General features: G+C 44.2%; 2 protein-coding genes across 3 annotated transcripts in view; both read left to right on the forward strand.

Moving 5' to 3' along the window:
- Positions 1 to 662: 662 nt before the first annotated feature.
- Positions 663 to 6,026, forward strand: APOF (apolipoprotein F). The gene is made up of 2 exons (XM_063296572.1): positions 663 to 748; positions 4,391 to 6,026. The coding sequence occupies exon 2, from the start codon at positions 4,410 to 4,412 to the stop codon at positions 5,487 to 5,489; it is 1,080 nt and encodes a 359-aa protein (XP_063152642.1). The 5' UTR covers positions 663 to 748; positions 4,391 to 4,409; the 3' UTR covers positions 5,490 to 6,026.
- A 7,057-nt stretch (positions 6,027 to 13,083) lies between these two features.
- STAT2 (signal transducer and activator of transcription 2) overlaps positions 13,084 to 20,173 on the forward strand; it is a 30,387-nt gene continuing 23,297 nt past the window's right edge. For both annotated transcript variants that reach the window (XM_063293660.1, XM_063293661.1), the window contains exons 1-5: positions 13,084 to 13,242; positions 14,329 to 14,488; positions 16,387 to 16,485; positions 17,594 to 17,686; positions 19,004 to 19,082. In XM_063293660.1, coding sequence (XP_063149730.1) covers positions 13,112 to 13,242; positions 14,329 to 14,488; positions 16,387 to 16,485; positions 17,594 to 17,686; positions 19,004 to 19,082 — 562 coding nt within the window. In that variant the 5' untranslated portion in view covers positions 13,084 to 13,111. The remainder of the gene's footprint in view (positions 13,243 to 14,328; positions 14,489 to 16,386; positions 16,486 to 17,593; positions 17,687 to 19,003; positions 19,083 to 20,173) is intronic.

Raw genomic sequence — 20,173 nt, forward strand, 5'->3', positions numbered from 1 at the left:
AATTTGTTACAATTGAGTTATTCTAGTTAAAGCAACAACTCTAGAAGACTTCAAGTTGTGCCAAATATTGCTCCCAGGGCAAAACAACAGCCTCTTTGTTGTTTCTGGTTACTTGACACACACAGACTAAGCCCCTGTGGGTTACTACTCATGTCCTGAATTCCAAATGCCATGACAGTAGGATACATTGGCCTTAAGAGGGAGGGCTGGAAGGGGAGGGTGGCCGGACAGGAGGCTCTTACTGGATGACTAACCAGAATGTCTGGTAGGGGATCAGAGATCAGAGTGCCTATGACCATCATTCACTGCATCCTAACTTTAGATGTTATGGACACGGCTGTTTGTTCTATGCAAACAAAACAACTGACGGGCTGCCCCTCCCTTTCTTCCCTTAACCCAACATATTACTCAGCATTGCCTGCTGCTCCCTCTTCTCCTGATTCCACCTGGTTTCTGCCACTTTGCAAAGTGCTTGTGGACTACTCTCAGGAATCCTCCCCCCCTCCCCTGTCACCATAAAATAAAATAAAGGAAAACTGCATGAAGCATAGGAGTTAGTCAGAGAAGTAACCCTGCGGGCTTTGGCAGAAAGTTAAGAAATAGGCCAGAACTTTCCTGGGGCACAGAGTGTTGTAATGGGGTCTACTGATAAGACTGGTTGCCAGAGATAAGGGTGTATAAACACAGACTTTAAACAGTTCCCAGTTCCCTCTGGAGCATTTTGTGTTTGCCTTGCCTCATTAAGCAGGTAAGCTGCTCTTTCCTGACTGCGGGGGAGGATGCGGGGAAGGACAGGCATACAATAGCTGTCAATGTGGGGCAAAGAAATAGGTTAATTCTGAAGTGAGAATGATGTGCCATGCTAATCAAGCCTCCTGTGTTTCATTAGTGGGAGATGGGCATCCAGGGAAAAACCTTACTGGCATCTTAACATAGCTGGTTGTGACAAGCAAACAGCTTAAATGCGATGAGTTGATGCAGACCACTTTATACAAACCAGTTGGCTCCTTGCTTCAGCAAGTTGGTCACCCTTTGTTTGAATTACTGATTTTGGAGAAGCCTGCTGTTTGCAATTTGTTTTTAAACCAGTTTCCACAACCTGTGGTTCTCTAGATGTGCTGAACTAACCGGCCATCCCTGAGCAAGGCATTTTGGCTAAGGGATGTGGGTATTGTAATCCCCAGAATGGGTGACACTAGGGAGGTAGATTAACAATCTTGTTTTGTCAAAGGTTGCTTCCTGTTCATTATTTGAGCATGAGGAACATGGTTCCTTATTCTGAAAAACGTAGCCCTAGACTTCTATGAAGTGTATATTATCTATAGGGAAGGGTAAGTCCTAAGCCAACTATATAAAGATCTCTAATGTCTCTCTTGAGTGTGCAAGTCTGACCTTAAACTGAATTCAGATTAAATCAGACCATTGAATTTGCACTCTTGCACCCACCTGTGGCTAGGAATCAGCTTGACTGCATCAAGCCAACCTCCATCTCGTCCAGGCTAAGTCTCTAGCTAAGCCAACTGGATCTTGTCAGATATCAGGTGCACATCAAGGTGTTGGTTGTGGTTTTGTTTGTCACTAGCAGCTGGATGTAACTACTGAAATGCAGTATCAGTATCAGTCTGATTATTGTGAACAGTAAATGGATCTGGCCTAATTTAGGCTATGTTACTCACTTTACCAACATTAGGACCAGTATCAATTCAACTATTTATGGCTTGGTGCTCCAGGACAGAGAAATTCAAGCTTTGAAACAAAATATTGTAATATTTATTATATTTATGTCCAACCAGGCTCTTGGGCAGTGGCAGGACTACATGAGCCAAATGAGGCCCTACCTAGCTTTTGGGGGGACTGCTGATCTCCTGGTTTTGACATGGGATGGCAGTGGGAACAGGAGCAGGCAGAAGATTCCTGGGTGGGATCAACCTGTGTCCTGTGGCTGCCGTTGGGCTGTTCACATGGAGTAGTGGCTATTTTGTCATCTTCACCTTTCTTGCTAGTTTCATCCATCTTGGCAGGCTGCCATGACAGCTCACCCAACTCTTAATTCCCACTAACTTCAGGACTTCCCTTCCTTCACTGTTTGGAGAGTTTGTACCTGTACAGCATCGGACCTTTGTCCTTTGGTTTGAGGGGTTTTCGGTGAGGGTTTTCTGGGGGCTTGTCTTCTGGAGCATTATTACTGTTTTTTTCCTGGATGAGAGATGGGGTGGGCAGGGACAGGCCCTGGATCACTCCTGCCCCGTAGTTCGGTGTGGCTCTTCCCTCCCATGCAGGTGAGAGCCGAGTGGGTGGGGGTGGCATGGATTGTGAAGAGTGGATGGTTGGTGGATGTGTGGTTAGGAAAAGTGATGAGGTGGCTGGTGCCTGAGCTAAGGGATGCTGAGTGCAAGGCAGAAGCATTCTTGAGGCTGGTGATGTAGTTTTTAGGTTGGATGGGGTGCTGGGGCATTCTGGACTGCGGTGGAGCAGCCTGGGTCAGGGGAAATTGGGCTGGGGGGAAAAGGGCAGGTGAGACTATTGAAGTGGTGATGGGCAGAGGGAGATATGGCAGGGGACAGGCTGGTCTCAGGGAAGGAGGCCTTGATGTTTGGTATCACCATCACCTTCTAACTCCCTGGGCTCTACCCCAAAGCCTGGTAACAAGGGCTCCAGAGACCCAAGCTTCTGGCTGTTGCTGTTTAATGTATAGTCAGCCTGTACCAAAGCTAGCCTCATCCATAACTTAATTGTGGCTTACCTTGTTTGCATTACCAAAACCTGGCTGGGCCCAGAGAGGGGGGTTTCCCCTCTCTGAGATGTGTCCAGATGGGTTTTATGTGTGGCATCAGCCATGGAGTCAGGATTGGGGTGGTGGTCTAGCAGTTGTTATCCATGAAACCCTAGCAGCTTTCAGGGGCATGGCTCTGCAGATTACTGGGTGTGAGCTGTTGTTTGTGAAGTTGGGCTGTGGGGATCAGAAGGACTGTTGCTGTTGTACCAGCCTCCCTGCTGCATGGCAACCTCCCTAGCTGAACTGTTTGAGTCTATGGCTGGATTGGCAGTGGAGTTCCCTCCGCTTATGGTTCTGGGGGACTTCAGTCTGCCATCCCTGGGTGTGGACTCAGAAGTGGCTCAGGAATTTGTGGCCACCATGACAACCATGGACCTAAACCAAGTTGTCTTTGGCCTGACTCACAGCAGAGGTCACACAAGAAACCTGGTTTTTATTTGGGGGCAGTGGCAACATGTTGTGGAGTTGGGGGAAGTTACCATCAATCCCTTACCATGGACGGATTGGTCCCTGTTGGCTTTCAAGTTTTCTGGTGCTGCACCTCCCTGCAGGAAGGCAGATCCTATTCAAACAGTCCACCTGGAGCACGTGATGGACCCTACTGGGCTCCAGAGGGAGTTGTTCCTGGGGCTCTGGTACACAGTTTGACTGAGGCCTTGGTTGCCACTTGGAATGAGAGGGTGACCTTGGCCTTGGATCGGATCATGCCTCTATGGCTTCTCCATGCACATGGATCCCAAGTGCCTGGTTTTTCAGAGGAACTCCGGGTGATGAAGTGGCCATAAGAGACACTTAGAACGCTGCTGTAGGAAAATGAACCCAACCAAACTCAGGTAAAAGCCTTTCTTAGGGATTACCTTCTGGTGATAAAGGTGGCAAAATGTAGCTATTTCTCCACCCTTATTGCATCTGCAGAATGCCAACCAGTTCAGAGTAACCAATTGCTCCTATTTCTGGATTGGAAGGTCTTGCTCATAGTAACTCATGCCTTAGTCACTTTCTGTTGGATTACTGTAACATGCTCTACATGGGGCTGTCTTTGAAGAGCATTCAGAAGCTGCTGTTGGTGCAGAATGCAGCAGTGAGGGCAGTTTTTGGCATCTCTTGCTATACCCATATAACACCCCTGCTCCGCGAGCTGCACTGGCTCCCAGTCGGCTTCTAGGTGCAATTCAAGGTGCTGGTCATCACCTATAAAGCCCGCCATGGCATAGGGACAGGCTCTTTGCAGGACCACCTTTCTTATTTCTGCTCACCCCATCAGATCTAGCAGGCGGTGCATGCTCCAGGTCCCTTCCATTAAACACTGTCATCTTGTTGGACCCAGGAACTGGGCCTTCTGTGTGGTAGCACCTGCCTTGTGCAACAACATCCCCGCCAGAGATCTGGATGGCCATGACCTGATTTGCCTTGCGTAAGGCTCTGAAGACCTGGCTGTTTCTGTTGTGGATGGAATTTTAGCACTGGAATGTATCATTTACCTCAGGCATCATGGGTTATTGTTTTTTTAACTGCTGATTCTTTTAATGTACGCTGCCCAGAGTCACTTCTGTGAGGTGGGTGGCTGTCTATCTTACCTAAATAAATACACAAATACATTTCTTCCCACTGCAGCAGTGCCAAAGAAGCTGACATGTACACATCACCATTTCTGATGGTCTTGACTTTCCTTGGCCTCCGGCTGCATCATGGTTTGGGAAGGCAATTTGTGGCTATAACTGATCCAAGAAACAGTGCTGAAACCCACCATTCCACCTTGGATTCCAGCCTTGCTCCACTCCGCACTTTGCTCAGTTCCATCTCATCTAATTCCACCCAGTTGCCCGAGAAGGGGATTTCCTGCAGTGACTTAATGCCTGATACCCTAGAACGTTTTAACAGTGTGCCTCGGCCAGCCCAGATTCTCATTCAGGCTGTGCTGGTGCTTGCCTTGCAAAATGCAGGCTGCAGCCAGCATGCCAAAACCCTTGGGCTGGATCTCTACCAGGAATTGGGGCAGAAAGATGCAAGTGCCCTCCTGTTTATAATTATAAAGGCCCTGGGCACAGCTAATTCCACAGGTGAAAATAAAAGCCTCGCTGCCCTACAGTTCAATTTGGACCAGCTGGCACACAAACAAGCTTGGCACTGCCAAGGCCTGATGCAGGTCGATGGATCTCTTCTGCATGGACAGGTGTACCGTGTCTACAGGTGGTTTTCAGCAGCTGCCGCAGCCTGTCACTATTTGGGAAATGTTTGTGCTGGAGTGGTCACCAATGGCAACGGGTCCTTCCAAGTGGTGCTTAGAGATGGCAGCTACTTCCTGCCACACCATGGTTCAAATTCCTGGCTTCATCAGTGCCACAGGCATGCACGAATGCGACGTTTCTCACCAGAACACTGTCTAAGTGTAAAGGAGCAAAATGTGCACACAGTCGTGGGGTTCATACCTGGAGCCAGCACTCTATATAATTTTGCAACTGGCATCTACTACGCGACCCAAGATTGCACTGACTTGGCCAAGGAGCGTGCTATAGAGGGGGCCATGGACTTGGGCTATGATTTCTTAGTTGCTTTAAGTGGGGGGGCTGCAACTCCACTTAGGGCAGTGGTTGCCACAGCACTGAAACCAGTGGTCAAAATAGGTGTACAGACTCTAGTTGACCACTATCAGGAGAAAGGGCTACTGCATCCAGTCCCCACCAGTTACTCGGGCCCCATCACCATCATCTAACCCAGGCGTTCTCAAACCTTACACTGCTACGACTACCTAAAATAATAAATGCATATGTGCAACCCACCCAATAAAACTGATTTCTTTGGAGTAAGTCTGGGCAAGAAATAAATATACCACTTACTTTACAGAATTAAATTTTAACCTACATAATTACCACGGTTCTCAGTTCGATGGGCTTGGGCCATCAAGCAGGGACCACCGCAGGGACTGAAGACTGATATATGAATTTTGACAGCCCTCAAGCATTGCTTATCCAAGTCTGAACAGCGGTTTGTTTTTTTTTAATGTGACAGCCTCCCATTTACACTGTTCACCCCCCAGTGGGGATGTCACAACCCAAAGTCTGAGAATTCTTGATTGAAGCTATTACAAATTATACCAGTATTTTAAAAATTTGTGCTGATGCTTAAGCATATGTGACAAGAAATGGCAGATGCTTTGCTATTTTCTTTTCCAACCCATTGGCTTTTAGGTGCCAGTCGCATAGGCCGAATTGTCGTGAGGATTCTGTTGTTCTGTGTCAGTTCTAATGATGGCTAGAACTCCCATTTTCACCATTACTCCCATTTTCGCCATTACCCCCATTTTCGCCATTACTCCCATTTTCGCCATTTCAAAGGAACATCATCAAAGGCCACCCATGGCAGGACATTGGTGAGTGGGAATGTTTTATTGACAAATATGTCCTTTAATTCTTGAAGAAATGTGACCAATGAACTATTCTTACCAGAATCACTCTATTTCCAATTTCAAGTTGTGAGCATCGCTGCTTCCACTGTCAAAACAACACTACCCATCCAAAGAGGAATGTATCAGCAAAGCTGGGGGACTGCAGGGTTTCAAAAACAAAACAAGAACAGCTGTAAGGCTTGACTATGGAATGCTGGCTGTTGAGGGGACAGATAATTGGGGGAGGTGGAATGGATTAGAGCAACTGGAATTCTGTACTATCATCATTCAGAATATTTTATTATAGGTCTCCCAACTTGAAAAAAGAAGGGAGGTGGAGGGAGAATGTATATATAAGTTTGCTACAATATCCCCAGAGTCCTCACTGTTGTATGTGAAGACTGACAGTAACTCAAGAATCCCACCATGAATCGTCTCAAATGGGATACTGCCTTAAATAAAAGTGAATTCCACAAATAGGCTCTTAAGAATTTTGAGGGAAGTGTGAACAGTAGAAAAGGGGGTGGGGTGGGAGAGAAACACAGAAATATAACTTGGAAGCATAATAGAAAATGGCTCTGGTAACTGCATTGACTAGTTCTAAGTTTCTTAAGTCTACCTAACCCACCAAAACACTGAAATTATGCACTTTGCTTAATTCCAGAGTTACTTACTGGGGAGGGAAATGCATTTTATATACAAATAGAGTAAAATGATATTTCTTCCTATTTTTACAGCATCAATTTTCCCATGAGATAATTTGATCACTTAGTCTGTCTCCCATGAGACAGACTAAAATAAACTTAATAAATATACTAACAGGAAAAAGGAGCAAATGGTTCCTAAAAGGAATGCTTGAAGGAATACAATATTTGCTGGCTGGCTGGCTGGCTTGTCAAATTTCTCTGCCGCCCATCTCGTATTCAATATACACCCTTACAATGCGCAGCAACGAATTACTCTTAAGAATCCTGCACTGCCATTAAGCGCTCATATTGAGGGAAGATGGCTGAAAAACGCATCCAGTTCATTTCATAGCAGCAACGTCCCTCGAGGCCTTGAATTAGATTCGCTTCCCCAACGAAGCACCGCAGACAACACCAACATCAACAACGCAGACGAAAACCGGAACGTCAACACGCTTGCACTCTCCCGGCCAATAGCCAGTCAGAGTTCACCTCATTTCCATAATTCCCTTTAAGCCTCGCCTCCATTGCTGACATCATTCTTGGGAAATCGAAATTCTGAGCAGCGAACGTCGGCTCTTCTTTCCAACAGGACATTCTCCCTCCGCTTCTAGATGAAGGCTCAGTCTTTCATCCAATCACGGAAAAGACGGGAAAATCCTCGTTCCTGCCAGCGCAGCGGAGGGCAGGTTTTGGGAAGAGCTTGAATTGGAAGCTTTGAAATTGCATTCCCGGGACGAAGAGCTGCGGCTCCTTTTGGCAGGTAGCGGGTTCGCTGCGCGGCGGGGACCTGCACGGCTCAGGTCAGGTGACGGGGGACCCTGGGCGTCTGTAATGAGCCGGACGGGATGCATCCTTTGGGGCCACTCTGGAGTTTTAAACTGGGGCGGTGAATGGGTAGGAAGGTAGGTCCATTCGGAGGGGAGCAGCGCGTAAAAAGAAGGGATCGAAAGTCCGGCATGGAAAGCAAGGCTGGCTACTCGCTTTGTGCTCCTTCTGGGGAGCGAAGGATTGTGGAATTAATCTCGGTTAGTTTGGCGAAGCCCGAAGGCCTTTGCAAAAAATTTTTTATTAAAGCTTTATTAATTTTTTCACAGTATAATAAAAGTACAAAATATAGAGTACAGAACAGATAAAATACAAGACTAAAAAGAAACAGGAAAAACTAAAACAGTGCAGGAATAGATAGAAAACAAGACGCGGGTGACTTCCGACCTTCTTCAACACAGATATAAAGGCCTTTGCAAAAGTCTTGAGAAAAAATGGTAAATGAAAGAAGTTCGCTGAAGAAAACCGTCCTGTCTTTTCTTTCGAACCCGGGGCTGTTGCCTCCCCCTGAATATCCCGTCCGCGGTCCCCCTGGCGGCGTCCTCTGATCGCGCTGGGTCGCTTCCTTGCGCCTGAAAGGCACTCCAGGATGGCCTGGGTTTGTTACACTCCCATCCCTTCTTCCACTACCGCCATGCACAGTTTCAGGACATCGTGGGTGCTTCTGCCGGCCATTCGCAAGCACACACAGTAAAGCAGAGGTCTGGAGCCAGGAAACCAGCTGCTGCGGAAGGAGCCTCTCTTCTATTTCAGTCAAAAAGCTCCTGCTAGCTGTGATGCTGGAAAGGTGGTGGCCCTGTTTTCAGCCAAGTGCTCTAACCATGGTTGTAGGTTGCTGCCTAGAGCTTCTGTGGATGTGGGAGGGGAAGGCAGACTTTCCTGAGACTTGCTTGAGCTCAAGGACTGGCTGGTGGGGTCAGACAAGAGTTTGGTTTCTGACAAAAAGATTAGCATTAATTTAGTTGATATTCCTTCTTGGCATAGGTTGAGCAAAAATTGTTTCATCTAGGAGCTGGAGGTGTGATGAAGTCCAGTTTCATTTTCAAGAAATTGGGCAGAGCCAGAAAACTGCCTTAGACTGCTGTGAGCCAGTTAATCCAATATTAAACACTTTTCCTTTCTTCCAGATTTAATTTTCAAAAAGAAACTATTGAGCTGCAATCCCATTCATCAGTCTTCCAACCTGTTTCTCTCTCTCAGTCTGTGTGGCATCTACTTATTTATTTAATTTGTGTGTGTGTGCCTTTTCAAGTTGGTTTTAGTTTAGTTTTGTTTATTGAGTAGTCTTATGACCATATCAATAAAGTAAAGGCAAAATACAAGGTCTATTTCCAAGATAAAATAGGTAAAAGAAAATACAATGATAAAATACATGTGTGCTAAATACAAAGGATCGCCTTTACAGGGAATTTTGATCTGTTCAATATAATGGATTCTTGGCTGAACTGCCTTGTCTAAAAACTTAGCAGTTCTGCTAACAAGCAGGAAATAGACCAGGAGGAAATAGGACAACCTGCAGTTCAGATCCCAGTGGGCTGTTTGAGTCAGTTTTGACTCCTGGCGACTGCCTGGACAAGCCCCTGCAGTTTTCTTGGCAAGATCTTCAAAGTGGTTTGCCATTGCCTTCTTCATGGGGCTGAAAGAGAGTGACTGGCCCAAGGTCACCCAGCTGGCTTTGTGCCTCAGGTGGGACTAGAATTCAGTCTCCTGGTTTCTAGCCCAGTGCCTTAACCACTGGACCAAACTGGCTCTCATAACTACTGTAACCTTGATCAAATAAACCAACTTTATATTCCTTCCTGTTACTTTTAACGATCTGATGCCTTAACCATTACACCAAACTGGCTCTCCCTGTTTATTTATTTCTTTAGTAGATTTATATCCCTCATTTTCTGTAGGACCTTAATGTGACCCTGTCTTCTTAATATGCCCCACAACAGTAACCATATAAAGTTGGCTGGGCTGAGAGGGAATGACTGGCCCAAAGTCACCCAGGAGCTTCTGGGGCTGAAGAAGGACTAGAACTTGGATCTCGGTGCTCCTAGTCCAGCACCATCACCACCACACCACATGGGCTCTATGTTATGCTATATATTTCAACAGTACTTCCCATACAATCTTGAAGTGGTTTACAGTAAATATATATTTTGATATTCAGTATGAAACTTGATATATTTATGCACTTTCTGTGTTCCTTTACTTTTTTCTTTTTTTTTCAAAATTGTAAACAACCAAACAAAGTTAGAAGCACAGAAAGCAGAAGATTTAGCTGAAGAATGATAAGCCCCAACGTCAGGTCTTTTTATACTGGAAGGAAAATTTTATACTGGAAAGAAAATCTCTGGACCTGATAAGATGTGATGGAATGTGAGTGTGACCTTGGGGAACAGAGGGAAGAGATGCTGCCTAGGGAACGATCAGATAAAAGGAAAGGCAGTCCACAAGAGGGTAACAGTCTAAAGAAGAAACTCAGGAAAGACCCACCCTGACCACTCAAGTGATAAATAGGGAGGGTGGGAGATTTGTACTTTCAGACTTGCAAGATTCTGTTAATGTAGCCTTACAATAAAGGAGAATTAGTTCATCTAGTTGTGTTTCCTGTCTGATTTACCTGGGAGGGCTGACGTAATATATAACTAAGCCCAAGATTTAAAGACTTGTTTCTTATCGACGGGGAAACAGGGAAGCCCAATCACATAAGGCATTTCAAAGTCTATTAAAAATACAATTGCTATCTTCATCAACTAAAACAAATGTTTTATTTGTCTTCTGGAGTGGGCGGCTATATTAAAATCAAATTAAATCCGCATCAAAGATAGTCAACAAAATATACTTGAGAAAAGACTCCCTCCCTGCCAAATGTGAAGACCCTTTCCCTCATCAGAATTCATGACTGCAGAAAAAGACTGTAGTCTGATTGAAATGATGAAATGCCAAAACGGAGAAGGTTCTGGTTGAAAACCTTTTGATGCACACCTAGTAAATCCCACTGAACCCAAGAGGGTTTCTATCTGGCTAAATAGGCATAGGTCTGTTCTGTTACAGGGTTATTAATCTAAATTAGGGGAAGACAACCTGTGGCTCTAGGACAGCATAGCACACCACTCCCAACTCTTTGCTGGTGAGGTGGAAAGGGCACAGAGGTTCTAATCCTGTCACTCCAAAAAGCACGATAATTTATTGCAACCCTAAGCTTGGCATAGTTATCAGCTCTGTCTGGGGGCATATTAGCGGAACAAGAATCCTATCCTGTAGATTCTCAATGATTTTATGTTCCAACCAATATTGTTTTTTACTCTTTGGCCATTAGAAGCTGTGGAAAGCACCTTTAGTTAGATTTTTCTTTCTATTCACAAAGAAGGTGGTCCACAACTTCAGACAGCTCCTTTGCAATATTCCTAGGAAGCATAGGATTGGTCCCTTAAAAAACCAATTAAAATGGGAGTTCCCTAGTGGTTAAGGCAACAGGCTAGAAACCAGGAGACTGAGAGTTCTAGTCCCGCCTCAGGCATGAAAGCCAGCTGGGTGATCTTGGGCCAGTCCCTGTCTCTCAGCCCAACCCACCTCACAGGGTGGTTGTCGTGGGGAAAATAGGAGGATGCAGGAGGATTAGGTAGTTCCCCGCCTTGAGTTATTTATAAAAATAATAAAGGCAGGATTAAAATAAATAATTTTTTTTTAAAAAATCTAACGAAGTTTTGGGCAGTTGAACTGCACCAAGGATCTCCCCTCTATCTGAGCAAATCCTTTCTGCTTTTCACCACTTCTTGGACTGAGCTGGGTTACGCTGTCAAGAACTGGACTTCCTGGTTTCTAAAACTCTAGACATTTGCCTGCTTTCTTTGTTTACAATATCTCATTCATTCTGACATTTTCCTTTCTTTGTTTCACATCCCCCTTTGCTTTCGTTCAGCTGTGAAACTCACAGTTATTTCAGCCTTATGCTGACAGAGTTGATGAAAACAGCGGAACTCGTGTTTTCGAGATTCATGAGGTCTTCATTTGATTGACATTGCGCTCTTTGCTCTCTCTCTCTTGTTCTCTTACTTGCAACCACAGAGAAGACAAAAGAACTTCCGGAAATCAAAGTGAAAAAGATGTTGCTGTAAAAGGAATATTGGGGCTTAAATCACATGCTCTTTCGTAGTGAGGCATGGTTGTTAGAATGTTTTGAAAATGAGGACCGTCCTCCCTTGCAAAGGGATACCTTCGTTTTGGTCCTTGTGCAGGCTTCTGACTGGCGCCATTAAACAGAAACTTGGAGTCTGTACGTAGCACCTGCACCGTGAGCTCTTTTCCAGCTTGGAAGTGTTCAGAGTGCTGGAAAGCGTTTGGCCCGAGAGATCAGAAAAAACACACACCAGGCATTTCTATAAAAGTAAATGTATTTACATAAAACATAAATTGTTTCCATATCCAGAGCTGGAGTTGCAAAAGCTTTACAAGCTCATACATTCACACGCGCAGAGCTGGACTGGAAGGGAGGCTGCAAAATAGAAACTGAAACTGCATGTATCAAGTCTAGGCAAGTTTCCTCCAGGCAATCAGCAGCTTTAGCTTATATGGTCATCGTTTTCACACACCAGCCTGAGGACAGTTAAGTCTGACCTTCTGACTCTGCCAAAGTGATTTGTTACCATAGTAACTTCCCTGCAGCTAAAATTTCTTTGCAGAAAACACCACATGCCAACAGGAAGTACTTACTGAAACCTACACACACACACACACACACACACACACACACTTTTAAGTGTCTGGTAAGAAGTTGTGGGGAAAATGACCACTTCAATAGGGAACCAAAGCATTTGGAGCTAGATGGAGGAACGTATCTTTTATTGGCATGCACAGCTACAGGGTGGACTAAGCTCTGGCCCAAAAGATTGCAAGAGAGCTCAGAACTAGGCAACGTTATGCCTCCAGAAAGGTTGCATAGGAATGATGAAGAAAGCAATGTAAACCACACTGTGACCTTTACAAGTGGAATGTAACACCTGATAACACGATGGGATGACCTTACTACGGCTATCCCAGCATCTCTATGTTTTTCTCTACTAATGGGACTCTGACCCACCCTAATTACAGAAATTAACCCCATGTACCACAGTGGCATTTCCAATATTATACTGCCTCCCTTCACACCAAAGGAAAGACTGCCGTCTCATTTCTGTTTTTTGTCTCCTCTTTCTCCAGAGTCATCAGGGGGCTTTAGTTTAGCAGCTCCTTTGTATTTCTGCACCTTTCTCATGCTTATGCCATGCACAAGCCATCATACGTGGGAACTGTCCACAAAATCTATCTTTTATTTTGTACTTAATGTTGACAATCCCCTGAGAGAGAATATCTGTGATGCAAAAGAGTGACCTCTTCAGTGCACTAGGAACGGGTTCCTGATCTCCTTGCTTGCTTAGGTGTGGGGAGTCAGCAGCAGCTTCCAACATGTCCCAATGGCAACAGATCCAAATGCTGGACAAGACTCACATGGACCAGATAGACTGCCTCTACTCAGATGACTGCATATCCATGGAAGCGCGTCAGTATTTAGCCTACTGGATCGAGGAGCAGAACTGGTAATGCTATTTCTGTCCTAGACATATCCACAGAAGTAACTCTTCTCTGATCTACTGCTTTTTATTATCGACGTCTCTTTCTGTACAATGGGGTTTTTTTCCAGCTATGAATGAAGGTTTTCTGACATATACAGTATCATGTGGTTGGAACATGGCTATCAGATAACTCTGAAATGATAGACCCCGATGGAATAGTGAATGTACAGGTGGTACCAGGGGACAGCCATCAGAACCTTGCATCCTGAAGTTGGTCCACCTGAATAAAAGTGGACAGTGCAGTCGGTCAACGGATTGTATATCACTACTAAGTGCAAACACTGGTAGAACGGTAAAGGAAGTGTTTCCCTGGTGGGTTTAACTGGATGCACTACCCAGATGTAGTGACAACTGCATGTTTACTCCGGCATGAGAATCAGTAATAGCTTGAGAAGCCCACCCAAACGCTCTGTCAAAAAGATAGTCCTTAAAAAGGAGGAGACGGTGATCGAGGAACATTTATTAATCTAACGATCTGGCAGGTGACATTCTCCTCAGCATTGTCAGAGCAAGAGCAGTTCTTACACTATGCTTCATTAAAGTAAGCAGGCCTTGCGTTGCTTTGCAACGCATTTTGCAGGCTTTCTTGTCTTAGCTGTAAGTTCAGGAACTTCATTAAAATACTCCCAAATAATGGGTTTGAGTCAGTCTTGACTCCTGATGGCTGCCTGGACGAGTCCCTGCAGTTGTCTTGGCAAGGTTTTTCGGAAGTGGTTTGCCCTTGCCGCCTTCCCAGGGAGAGAGGGACTGGCCCAGGGTCACCCAGCTGGCTTCGTGCCCAAGGCGGGACTAGAACTCCCATTCTCCTGGTTTCTAGCCCTGTGCCTTGACCACTAGGCCAAACTTTTTCTCAGGGCCTTATTTTACTTAGATTGTGACCCAACAACTATAGGAGCTGGTTTGCCAAGGTTGCATTTTCTGACTACCAACAGCCTCCTTCCCTCCCACCCCCAAAACTCTATGGGATGCCTTTTGGGCAATGGCTTCCTGCTTATCTCAGCCAAGGCTGTCTGAGTCTTGCTTTGCATTTTCTCCATTGTGTGCTTTTAGGAGCCAAGCAGTAGAATTGGACTCCTCGCAAGCCTGCTATCTTTTCCATACCATGCTGACTTTACTGGACGATCAGCTTGGACGTCTGGGATTGGGGGAAGAAAACAATGCTAACATGGTACTCAAGCACAACTTACGCCGCTCCAAATTACACCTACAGGTATGCATAGAACCTGCATATGTGTGTGCCTGACAGCGGGCAAGGGTGAGAATGACATGAGAGTCGCCCTTCAAGAGGCCAGGACAGGAGGAAGAACTGAAGGACACAGCAGAGCAAAGAGATTGCCAGGAAGGGCAGCCCAACAGGAACGTCTTTTCAGCCCTTCCCATATATATAGTCATCCTGGTAGGCAGGGCCAGACCAGCCTGAGCATACCTACTGCTCTAGAACCATCTCGTCCAGTCTGAAGCCTTCCAAACTCCTTCCACTTTTGTTCTGGCTTGGAACAATAGCAACTGGAAGTTCAATACATTGAACTGACATCAATTCAATCAATTCAACAAGTCCCTCCTTGTGGGGGGAGATGGGCAGTGATAAAAATTTGATAAATAAATTCATGTCTCTTTTGAGACTTCTTTGAAAATAAAGTACCTGACAATGTTTCTCTGAATTTTGGATCAGTGTGCAAAACGAGTACAAAGGATTAAGTGAGAAAGCTTGTGAGCATTCTAATTCCATCTGCAACATCCTGTGGATGCAAGTCAGAGTTTTCAACTGGTGCTGCTTTAAAGACCAGATCTTAGTCCAAAATAAGTGTGTGGAGTGAGAATTGAGAATGGATTTCTCAAAGGTAAAAGCCAGAGTTCAGGGATTATGGAAAACTAGGCAAGCTTATTTTTCCCATTAACAATAATAAAAATATGGTTTTAAGTTTGTTTATTCCAGTGAAAGGGCTTTATTTTCAAAGTTGCAAGATGCTAACTTATTTGATAGATTAATATTCAGTTATTAAAGAAAGAGATATATTTATTTCTTGTCCAACTCTAACCTCAATGAAATCATTGGATTTATTCATTGTGGGGATGTCAACAAATGTATTTATCATTTTAGGGAGTCATAACACCACAGAGTTTGAAAATCTTTGCATTAAACTCTCACAAGACAAAATTTAATCCCCATCCCCAGAATTGAAGTTGTATTAAAACTTCAGAATTTGACATTGTGTCGTGTTTTTTAAATTTAGCATGTTAAGTGGAATAAGAAACAGCTTATATTTATTCTTTCCAAAGGACTTAAACTGGAAAGCTAAAATTAGTATAAAATAATGTGCATAATCAGTAGTGCTACAGAGTTTGGGGTAGAGCTAATTATTTCCAGACATGTTGTGTTAACAAGAAAAAAAAAAAGACTTAACAGAGTGTTAATTCTCTCTTCCTGCTTCCAGAATAGAGACAAATTAAATTCCTAGAGCAGCCTTGCAAAAATGGGTCTTCTCTAGGCATTATTTTTTGGTGTGTAAGCTACCTCCGCCCTTACATTACAGGAAAAACCACACCTTTGTGACAGCTGGGAGTCAGTCAAAGCTGGCCAACCACCCCACCCCACCCCCCTTTGCCCAGGGCACCTCTGTTCAAGTCCTGTGAGCCCACAGAGGAGTGGAGTGACTGAGGAACTTGGCTGCATCATGTAGATCCATTCAAGGAGCCTTGCTTCAGAGTAATTACAAGTTGCTCCTGTAGCAATCACATTTGTAGTTTAGAACTTTATCCTCACTGATCAAGAGAAACAAAATGTGTGTGCATGTGTTGGGGGGGTTCTCTCAGTTGCCATGGTGGGCCTTTCCTGCACTCAAATGATGGCCATCATGGATATCCTGGTGAGATTTCGTACCATAGGTAGGAAAAGGAACCTAGTGAGCGACAGTGGAGGTCTGCCTAGAAACAAGGAACAAAAGGCTTTGCAATAATATGAGTATCTCATTTTTCACTGGAGCCGCCCAGATCACCTATAAACGGTGATTCAAAAAGGTCCGGTGATATTGGCAGCAGATGATATAAAAAGTTCTTGTTTGGGGTACAGCCTTATGTTTTTCTATCTTGCTGTGCTCTGCCTTCCAGAGCAAGTATCAAGAACATCCCCAGGAACTAGCCATTGCCATTGATGGTTTGCTGAGGCAGGAGCGAGCAATTCTGTCTGAAGCCTTTTCCGCCTCTCAGGTAAAAAAAACACCTGCTTGGTCCTCTTCTGCCTGCTTTGTGCAGTCACAAAGTCACACAACAGAGATTTTTCCATCTAGCAATACTTGATCACCCTTGATTTGTTCCTTTGTGTACTTTATATGTTGTTCTTTTTAACTTTTTCTACCAATTTGTCCAAAAGAGGCATTAAATTGACTAGGCTATAATTTTCCGAACATCCCTTGGATCCCTTTTTAAAAATTGATGTCGCTCTGGCTATCTTCTAGTTCTTTCGTACAAGCCCATCCCGTCCCTAGTGTAGGAAACATTCCAGCACATAATTCCACTGAAGCACAAATTGGTTTATTACAGTGCTGGGGGCAGCTGTCGCTAACCCAAAAAGGGTTATGCATCCCCCTCTTTATATAGACTTAACACAAATTACACTGTACATATGATTCAGTAAAATTAGGAGTTGGCTTGCAGCAGCATATTTGATTTGATGCGCGTTCAGTGAGAGTGGAACAATGAGGTAATGAGGGTAGCATTACAAAGACAATAGCTTATTGAATTAGTCAAGAGCTGTGTGCTTGGAATAAGACTGATGTGTTACTTTGCTGGGTGTTACCTCTTATCTCCTGGTGTTTTAATCAATATTCTTTATGGCTAAATGCTTCTGTGGTTGTGCTTAGAGTTTGTTTTCCCTGGGAATGTGGATTTGGGGCAGGGGTAATTTGCAAATACTAATGCCGTATTTTCTATTACACCAGCATCACATTCTCAGCATAATTTTAATATTCTCCTGTCCCAGGTCTCCACCAAAGCAAAATGCATCCCAAGATTCTAATGTTATATTTGTTTTGTTTGAACACTTTCACTGGGCACTGAAACTGAAACTGAAACTGAAAGGCAAATCTGGAGAGAGAGAAATTCTTGTGTGCTATGGTGGGAAAAAGAAAAATAGGAATAAATGAATGACAAAATAGCAGTGCTATAAAGGTAGGGAGAAAGATCTGAGGACTTCAGCATTCACCCAAGATACGGAGTGTCTCTTTTAATGACAGCAACTTAAAAACCCTTCAGAAATGATCCATACAAATACAGTGTGTTAGCAATTCCTGTGCATTTTCTTTTCCTCTCTCTGCAGGCAAGTGTGGAAACCCCACGTGATTCCCCTGTGGTTACCAGCCATCAGCACAAGATTGAGGGGCGGCTAATGGAGATGCACAAGACAATTCAGGTGAGTGTGAAGACCGGGAGTGCTTTTTAACTCTTTCCTGCAAAATTCCAGTTTGCTGGATATGTCATTTCAGGTTAATGCAAGCCACAACATGGTTTAGATTGTTGTAGAAATGAAGACTAGGACGCTCGGGTCTTCATCCAGGAAAAGAGTTTAATATGCGCATAGGTTCAGACAAGCTCAAGCTTCAAATTCTGAACCCCGAAGGTACGGGGTCCTACTTCTTTTATACCCCCCCATTGGGTGATTATACAGCATAGACTAAGTGTCAACTTCGAGATATATGATACAACTTTAAAAGCAAGCTGGGTGAGAAAAGCCTGGAGGAGCTGGTGGGCTTCCCTCCCGTCCCTTATCTTTGCTCAATTAGCTGCTACAGAATACACATACATTCCTGTTTCTTATCTGCCCGTCCGGCTCTTCCCCACATTCCACACTTGCAACAGATAGTTCGCTTGCAATAACCAATTGCCTGATGAAGGGCTTTAGTTCTCTGTTGTTTCCTTGACCCTAATTCCAATTCCACCTCAAGATCACACCTCATACTAAGCCTGCTGGTCTGCTTGAACTGTGCTTGTATTAACAGTGGCTGAGTTAATGCAATGCTAAACCCTATATCAAGGTTTGTAAACTACCGTGGCTGGATTCACATGCTACAGTAATCTGCAAACAACCATATTGTGATTTAGCATTATACAGAATTAGACCACTGACTTCCTTAGCCAAACATGGTTAAAATGAAACATGGCTGTGTGCAATATTTGAACCAAGCTATTTCATTTTTATTTTATTAAGGTTCTATTCCCAAATTCTCATTTCATTTATGTGGTAGGTACAGGAAGGTGAAATTAATTTTGCGCCCATTCAAGTTATGTATTATAAGGATTTATTCCTATTGTTTGCTTTGCATTAGTTATTAATAAAACCTTCCTGGGGAGAGCAGTGAGGGGCTTAAGGGAAAAGACAGGAGCATTTTGTCTTCCAGAAACCTCTCATTTGCATCCTGAAAGACATGCCAAAGGATTTTCTTTGGGGGTTACTAAGACTGGAAATGGGAGCAGACATTTAATTTTGAATGGGAAGCCCCAAAACTAATTTTATTGGCACAGACTTATACTGGGATGCTTCAAATGGAGCACACTGAACTGCCTGCTGTTCGCAACTGGCCTTCTCTGTATTGATTGCTGTTTCTAGCTGTGCATCAAAGTATGGAGATTCATCCTGAGGGCCTGTCTTTTCATCGCGTCCTACTAATTGTTCCACTTGTTCGAAATGCCTTGCTTTGTCTGAGCTTTGATGTCTGGCTGTATTCCACAGGGTCTGAAATGTTCGATTGATCAACTTGGCGATCTGCAGGATAATTTTGATTTCTGTTTTCGGACACACACGCATTTAGGTGAGGAAGCTAATGAGAGCCTCCTTTATTTGGAAGCCATAATAGGAAGAGGGCAGTTTTCTTTGTGTGTTAATGATGGTTGGTGAAATCTTCCCAAAGAAATCACTCAGGAGTCCTGAGGTACTTGTTGACCAGACTCTCCCAAAATGAGGCAAGTCACTTATGCGTCCCCACAATATACTGTACAAAGTCATCCAAGGATATAGCTTTCAATTTATGATACAATCCTTCCTTGAAGATTACTTGAAAACAGCTAAAACCTGTGTGCTTATTATGCCCATCATCCAAAGTGGATTTGGGAAGAATGGACAGCTGCATTTTTTAATGAGTAGTCTCTATGTGTTCAGCTCAGAAATGTCCTTTTCTTGCCAAATTCTGAGGACAGAGACATAGCAAGAGCAACCAGACTGTTGCTTCACAAAATTATGGATCTGTTGAACATTAGCTCCCATTATGCTTTACCATTAGTCCTGCAGTGAGTAACTAATGAGAGTCCAACAAGCTCAGTTGGCCCTTGTGCATACATTCTGATCCTGGGTGCTTAATGGATTCAGTAATCATTTGTTCCAGACCCATGTTTGTGACTGGGGAGGGACAGGTTGAGCAACTCTTCTGGACTGAGGATGAGGCTCATTGACCAACATTAAACTTTTCAGAGCTGGTGTAACAAACACCCACATACACTGTCTCACCTACACAATCTCAGCTCAAGACTATGTAGGCTTAGAGGAAGTTCATGGCCAGTAGGTTGCCAATGTATGAATTGGAAAGCTGAGTAAATCTGAAGTGAATCTGATTGCAGAAATTTGGATTATATACATAATCTTAGTGGTAGAGAAAGATGCTGCTTCACCACAATCCAGATGTTTGAAATTTGTTAAGAGCATGTCATCCTTGGTCCTACTGCTGCTAGTCCACACTGACAAAAGTGAAATGGGTCCTGTCAGTCCACAGTCAGCTTAGGAAGTCAAATCATCCATCGTAGGCAGCTCCTTGTTAGAGATGAATCCTGTTTCCTGTCTGCTCTTTCCAGACGGGAAGATCAGACGGACTCAGTTGCTCCTTCAAAATCATTGGCAGCTTTGATCTGG

Source organism: Candoia aspera, chromosome 2, assembly GCF_035149785.1.
Source record: "Candoia aspera isolate rCanAsp1 chromosome 2, rCanAsp1.hap2, whole genome shotgun sequence".
Taxonomy (NCBI): domain Eukaryota; kingdom Metazoa; phylum Chordata; class Lepidosauria; order Squamata; family Boidae; genus Candoia; species Candoia aspera.